Source organism: Triticum dicoccoides, chromosome 4A (assembly GCF_002162155.2).
Source record: "Triticum dicoccoides isolate Atlit2015 ecotype Zavitan chromosome 4A, WEW_v2.0, whole genome shotgun sequence".
Taxonomy (NCBI): domain Eukaryota; kingdom Viridiplantae; phylum Streptophyta; class Magnoliopsida; order Poales; family Poaceae; genus Triticum; species Triticum dicoccoides.
This window is the reverse complement of record NC_041386.1, coordinates 717,143,366-717,150,806: the sequence shown is the minus strand read 5'-3', so window position 1 is coordinate 717,150,806 and position 7,441 is coordinate 717,143,366. Positions and strand designations below refer to the sequence as shown.

The 7,441-nt window shown below is 57.2% G+C and overlaps 1 protein-coding gene across 1 annotated transcript; it reads left to right on the top strand.

Moving 5' to 3' along the window:
- Positions 1-4,372: 4,372 nt before the first annotated feature.
- On the top strand, positions 4,373-5,870 carry LOC119284222 (scopoletin glucosyltransferase-like). Its single transcript, XM_037563434.1, has one exon. It carries the CDS (start codon positions 4,410-4,412, stop codon positions 5,868-5,870), a length of 1,461 nt encoding a protein of 486 aa, XP_037419331.1. The 5' UTR covers positions 4,373-4,409.
- The last annotated feature ends 1,571 nt before the right edge of the window (positions 5,871-7,441 follow it).

Genomic DNA, 7,441 nt, shown 5'->3' with positions numbered 1-7,441 from the left:
CTGGTAGGTGTCATCTATCTTAATTCTTAAACTTCCAAGTTGCAGTTTAATACAGTATAAGCTAGCTTGCATAAGCTGATATGAGAAGACCTTTTGAAGGGTGATTAAGGGCATCTCCAGCCGCGCCCCAAGAAGCCTCCCCAAGTCACTTTTTAGGCGCCGGTGGACAAAAAACGTCCCACTCAGGCCCCCAGGACCTTACTTTTCGCCGGTTTAGACGAAAAATACGGCCGGCGCTGGCAGGCCACACCCAGGCTATCGAGAGGCATCTGGGAGCACCGGCGCTTTATTTAAGCCACCCAATTGGCCCACGTCAGCCACCCACCCCCCTCTCTCTCCTCTCCTCTCTCTCCCCTCTCGTTTCTCTTTCTTCTACCTACCCCACGCAGACACGCCGAGCCGCATGGGAGAGCAAGCCGGCCGTGGCCGTGGCCGGAGCTCGCGCGGCGGCCGGAGTTCAAGAAGCAGCAGCGGCAGGCTCGGCCAGCGGTGAGGCGGGGCAAGCGCGGCGGGGCAGAGCTCGCGCGGCGGGGCCAGGGGCGCGGCGGCCAGGCCAGGATCGAGCGGAGGTGGCCCTCAAGGTGTGCTTCAAGGGCGCCGAGGACCTCCCCGACGGCGGCTCCAAGTACAGCACCTCCCGCCCTCGCTGTGGGGTGCAGGCCAGGGGTGAGGCCACGGCGGACGGTGCGGGGAGGCGGCGGACGCCCTCGACCTCCTCGTCGTCTTCTCCGGCGACAATGGCGCCGCACACCGCCGCGGCCTCCAGGAGCCACGGCGTCTTGTGCACGTGGATGTACTCCAGCGTGGCGAGGCCGACGTCGGCGCCCTCCCTGGCGAGGTCCACGACCTGCCCCGCCGCGAGCCCACCCGCGCCCACGGCGTCCGCCACGCTCCGCACGCCCACGGCGCCTGTGAGCTCCGCCATGCTCCGCGTATTGCTCTTGCTGCTGCTCGCTACCGCATGCTACTGGCGTTTCTTGCCGTGGCCGCCATGCACTCCCGTGCGTGCGTGCCCAAGCACACCAGTGGCCGGTTTCGCTCAGCATGGTCTTCGAGGTGTCGAGGTGAGCTGCAGGTGAGCAGCCAGCCGTGCGGCTCGCACTCTTCAGTGAGGCCGCCGCCGACGTTGACGGGGTCCCTGGGGCGGAGCACAGGCGAGGCCAAGGCTCGTTGAAGCCCATGCTCCAGGGCGGCGACGACACGACCAAAGAGGCGGCTGAAGCGCGGCCATCATCGGCTGTGGCGGGCGGTGGTGCCGGCGTTCGCCATCCCTGCTCCAAGGCGGAGCCCAGGCGGTTGGCGCAGGCTCGGCGGCGGCCACGGACACGGACACGGCCGGGTAAAGCGCGGGGAGCGCGGCCAGCACGACCTCGCCGGACGGGGCGGCGTGCGGCGTGAGCGCTTCGTCCGTCTCCTCAACCTTCTCCACCACCGCCCGTGTGCTCGGCCGCGAGGGCCGCCACGACGTCGTCTGTGACCTGCTCGATGAAATGCCGCAGCCTACTTGAGCCTGAACACTGCTTCTAGGGGGCGCAACGAGTGGAAAAATTTACGTCCCCAGGCCAACATTTTCGCCGGCAGCCCCCCAGGAGGCGAGAAAAATGCCTCCTGGGGAGGCCAACGGGGGCATCTCCAGCCGTTGGCCCCCCAGGAGGCATTTTTTCCATCGCCTGAGGGGCTGCCGGCGAAAAACTAAGCCTGGGGTGGATATTTATCCACTCGTTGCCGTACCCAGCCACCACCACCACGTGAACCGCCCTGGCTAGCGGATGGCGATGAAGCGCGGCCACGGCTCCGGCAGGTTGGCTGGCGACGGCGACGGCGCGTTCCCCGACCCGCCTCCTCTTCCTGCTCCTCCTCGCCGCGGTCGCCTGCACGGGGCCGCCCGACGCCGTGTCCAAGCCCGCGATGCTTGTGCCATGCGCCTCACGCTGCTCTCCTACACCGCCGACCCGCTCTGCTCCACGGCCTGCCCCGCGCTGCTCTCCTACACCCTCCACGCCGACCTCAAACTCGCCGAGCTGGCCGCGCTCTTCGCCGCTGACCCACTCCGTCAACGCCATCGACTTCGCCGCCTCGGGCCCGGACGGCCGCATCCTCCCGGCCGGCCCCGCTCTGCTCCACGGCCTGCCCCGCGCTGCTCTGGCCGGGCGACGAGGAGGAAGACCACGCTCGTGCCGCTGCTCTGGCCGGGCGACGAGGAGGAAGACCACGCCCGCGCGCGTGGGGCTGGAGCTCGACCCGTCGGCAGCGTGGACGGGGGAGCGGAGGAGGCTGCCCGCGGCGAGCACGCCGTGCTGCGGGAGGTGGCCGTGTACCTTCGGCTGCAGCACCGCCCCGGCTCCGCGGCTGCATCTCCGTGGCCTCCGCGCCCGGTGCCCTCCCCGCGAGCTCTCCGCCTCCTTGCTCTGGCTCCCTCCCCGCGAGCTCCCCGCCTCCCTGCTCCGGCGCCCTCCCTCCCCGCGAGCTCCGGCGCCCGCCCGCCGTGACGCCTCGCCCGTGCCCCAGCTCCGGCGCCCTACTTGCGCGCCTGTCCTGTCCCGTGCGCGCCTGCTTCGGTGGGTGGGGCATGGAGGAGTGTGAGCACGTGGGTGGGGCCTGCAGAAAAGAGAGGGAGAGAGAGAGGAGAGAGGGTGTTGGGACACCGAAAGTGGGCCATTTGCATGCAAAATGAGAGCGCCGGCGTCCCCAGCTGCCTCCCGGGGGCTGGGTTTCGCCTGCGCGTGCCGGCGGTATTTTTCCTCGAATCCGGCGAAATCTGTGTTGGGGTGACGAGTGGGAGGAATTTTCCTTGCCGGCGATGAAAAAGTGCCTGGGGAGGGCTTCTTGGGGGGACCAGTGGAGATGCCCTAAGCGTCCTAGCTTTTAGTTCACACATGAGTTGCTTTGATATATTCCGATACAAAACCGACTTAGTCTCCTGTTGAGATGGATACACCCTTGATTGTACTTACATCTAAATAATACCAGCCGTCGTGGATTGTCGATCATCCAACGGACTACCCATCAATAATAATGGACAATATGAGTAGTATTTTTTGGTTTAAGGGGTACAATCAAAAGACATACAAAACAAATACTCCCTCCGTTCCACAATACATGACTTCTATTTGTCAAAATATAGATGTATCTAGACATGTATAGTATATAGATACATCTATTTTTGAGCAAATAGAAGTCAAGTATTTTGAAACGGAGGGAGTACCAGGGATGGACCAGGTAAACAGATGATTAATACGATTGTGTACGCTTCCTAGAGCTAGTAGTACGATGTACTGTAAAAAAGCCTAATCTTTTTTTGCCCATGCACTAAAACTGTGAGTTATGTTCACGATTGTGTTGGGCGACATTGCCACCACGACAAGGTGATCTTTCTTTTTGACCGTAATAGCTGGTGAACGTTGGAAGGGGTTGCCATTTGCAACAATTTTCCTATGGCAGTTTTAGTTGTAGGGGTTCGAAAATTTCTTCAGAATGACAGTTTTTGTTATAGAAGACAATTCTTTCCAGAAAAATGTCACCGCTGGATCACGATCCTATGGCAGTGGCGCATTCGCTCGGACCTTCCTCCTAGAGAACGTCAGCCAATTAACATTACCATATTTTGTTACAAGACACCAGTTGACACCGTTATTTCTTATGGTATTAATTGTCTGAACAAACCATGGGCGCGGATGTTTGATTCCTAGGTGTATATAGACGCAGAAATTGGGGAAAAATTACAAAAAAATAATAGAAAAAATCAGAAGTTTTTTTTATAAATAAACTTGACTTTATTTTGCACTAGTATGTAATTTTCCACCAGTAGAAACCCAGTGTTGACTTCAGAGCAAAAATAAATTTTATTGCTATATACAAGACACTATTTACACTATTTTAAACAAAAATTTTGTTTCTTTTCGCCTTGAAGTCGAAAAAAAAGAAGAAGTCGACATTGGGTTTTTGTTGGCAAAAAATTATGGGAGTACCTAGAACTCATCTAGATGAGACATAATTTGGTCTCATTCACTTTCAAAACAAGAATAGATACAATCCACGTCAGCACACACGCATCTTATAGCATCACATCCAACGGCTATAAAAGGTGAATGAGACCAAATTATATCTCATCTAGATGAGTTCTAGCAAAACTGAAAAATTATATACTAGTGCAAAAGAATGTCAAGTTCATTACCAAAAAAATGCTGAACTTTTTTGATTTTTGTATTTTTTTCCAATTCCTGGGTGTATATACGCCCAGAGGTAATTCCCAACAAACCATTGCATATTGATGAGTGAAATTAACAAGTGAGACAACCCCGGTAAAATCTTGAGCGGCATTATAAGTAGCTCAGAAACTTGCGCCTCTGCACTGTATCCTACTCCTCCGAAACTAGCCTCTAGGACGCAGCAAGCTAGCCAGACCAGCCATGGCTGCTCAAGACGAGCAGCCGCTGCACATCCTCTTCTTCCCGTTCCTAGCCCCGGGCCACCTCATTCCAACCACCGACATGGCCGCGCTCTTCGCCGCCCGCGGCGTTCGGTGTACCATCCTCACCACGCCGGTCAACGCCGCCATCATCCGCTCGGCCGTCGACCGCGCCAACGACGCCTCCGCCGGCACAAACAGCTCCCTCGCGATCGACATCTCCATCGTGCCTTTCCCCGACGTCGGGCTCCCGCCGGGCGTCGAGAACTTCGCGGCCCTCACGTCCCAGGACGAACGCGACAGGTTCTTCCGAGCGCTGCCACTGTTCCGGGAGCCCTTTGGCCGGCTCCTGGCCGACAGCCGCCCAGACGCCGTCATCTCCGACAGCTTCTTCCACTGGTCCGTTGACGCCGCGGCGGAGCACGGCGTCCCGCGCATCGCGTTCCTCGGCAGCAGCATGTTCGCGCGCTCCTGCAGCGACAGCATGCTGCGCCACAACCCGCTGGCGGCCGCCCCCGACGACCCCGACGCCCTCGTCTCCCTGCCGGGGCTGCCGCACCGCGTCGAGATGAGGCGGAGCCAGATGATGGACCCGGCGAGGGCGTCGCACTGGGCCTTCTTCGAGAGCGTGAACGCCGCGGACCAGCGGAGCTTCGGCGAGGTGTTCAACAGCTTCCACGAGCTGGAGCCGGACTACGTGGAGCACTACCGCGCGACGCTCGGCCGCCGCGCGTGGCTCGTGGGGCCCGTGGCGCTCGCCGGCAAGGACGACGTGGCCGGGCGAGGCGCCAGCGCGCCCTCGACGGACGCGGACGGCTGCCTCCGGTGGCTGGACGCGAAGCCGGCCGGCTCGGTGGTGTACGTGTCCTTCGGCACGCTGGCCAGCTTCTCGCCGGCGGAGCTGCGCCAGCTCGCCCGCGGCCTCGACCTCTCAGGCACGAATTTCCTGTGGGCGATGGGCGGAGCGGACACTTCGCCGGAGAAGTGGATGCCCGAAGGCTTCGCGGAGCTGGTGGCACCACGCGGCGGTCGCGGCTTCATCGTACGGGGCTGGGCGCCGCAGCTGCTCATCCTGAACCACCCGGCCCTCCGCGGGTTCGTGACGCACTGCGGCTGGAACTCGGTGCTGGAGGCCGTGAGCGCCGGCGTGCCGATGGTCACGTGGCCGCGGCACGCAGACCAGTTCAACAACGAGATGCTCATCGTGGAGCTGCTCGAGGTGGGCGTCAGCGTCGGCGCCAAGGACTACGGGTCGTCCCTCGATGCCCACGAGGTGGTGGCCGGCGAGGTGATCGCCGGATCCATCGGGAGGTTGATGGAGAGTGACGCCATACAGAAGAAGGCCAAGGATCTCGCTGTGAAGGCAAGGAGCGCCGTGGAGACGGGCGGGTCTTCGTACGACGCCGTTGGCCGGCTGATGGACGAGTTAACGGCTCGCCGGAGTTCCGTCAAGGTTAATTAAACAAGCTAGCTGATCGATAGTGATCACATGGCTCGTTTCGCGTGCACATGAGTTTGCTTTTGGTAGATCAATCACAATGTGAGCATTTTTTTAATTTTTTATTGCAGCACTTGATTCCCCAACTCATCAAACCACCTCTCTAAGTTTGCTCCTTGGATTTTGAGTTTTTTTTAAAAAAACTTCCAATCTATTCATCTTCAATCATGACAGTACAACGAATACCAGAAATAAAAATTACATCCAGATTCGTAGACCCCCTAGCAAGGACTACAAGCACCGAAGCGAGCCGAAGGTGCGCCGCCGTCATCGCCGGAGCCGGGCATAACTTGTTGTAGTAGACAGTCGGGAAGTCACCGTACTAACGCCCCATAGGACCAGCACCCCAGAACAGCAACCGCCGCCGATGAAAAATAACGTAGATCGGAAGGATTCAAACCGAAGACACACGAACGTAGACGAACAACGACGAGATCCGAGCAAATCCACCAAAGATAGATCTGCCGGAGACACACCTCCACACGCCCACCAATGATGCTAGACATATCGCCGGAACGAGGGCTAGGCGGAGAGACCTTTATTCCATGTTCAGGGAGCCGTCGCCGTCTCGCCTTCCTGAGTAGGACACAAACCCTAACAAGATTTTAAAAAACGATTAAAAACGGAGCCCTCCCGCCGGCCCTTGCCAGGATCCACCGCGCCTCCATAGCACTAGGGCCACCGGAGACGAGGCGAACCCGCGCCGACGCCGGCGAGAGGCACGAACCCTAACTTCCGTTTTTGGAGAAGGAGTTTTGAGTTAAAACATTTTAGCACCTGGTCCTTCACCCAATTTGATTCCCCAACTCACAATTTTGCACGAGCTCTTTTCAAATACGCTTAGGAACAAAATCAAGTTCATTGGTTAGTCTCAGCAGGAGTCAAGATGAAAATCCTTGTCCATGTAATCTTTAGCTGGACACGATGACGGCAGCGTAAGGGCATTGTATCCCTTTTTGAGCGCGTTGCTGCGGAACAAGTCAACATACTCGTACGTGTTTAATTTGTAATTGTTCTGCTGTAGTAGTTCATGTTCTATACAGCGGCGCCAGGATGGAAATCCTATTAGTAAGCTAAAGAAATCCTATGGAGTCAGGCTATTGTGGTGTCATTAGCCTCTAAAATCCAAGAACCTTTAGTTGATTGCCTACTAAGGAAAGGAGGTTTTTGAAAAAGTTTTGGGGTCAGTTGACCCCACAGCTTACACGTAGGTTCGCTGCTGGTTTTCTACTCACTTTATTGATGTTTTTGGCCGCCTTCCATCAACGTTCATATAGATAAATATATGCATCACAATGATGCAGAGACCAGATGTTCAACCTCTTTTTCCAAAAAAGAAAAAAATAGTGTGCAATTGTGAGTAACATTGTTGAACTTAAATTAAAAATTCCTAGAGTAACCAAAATTAATACAAGATCAAATATGTCAGATGGAAGCGTTCCTACTCTCCGTAGAGAGCCGCGTGGGTTTATATTGATCGAGGCAAGAAGAGCCCTTGCCGTGGCGTACAAGGTTTACCCGATCGCTAGGATACA

Excerpts from the sequence above, each read along its gene's own strand:
- LOC119284222 (XM_037563434.1), top strand. The coding sequence starts at position 4,410 with ATGGCTGCTCAAGACGAGCAGCCGCTGCACATCCTCTTCTTCCCGTTC.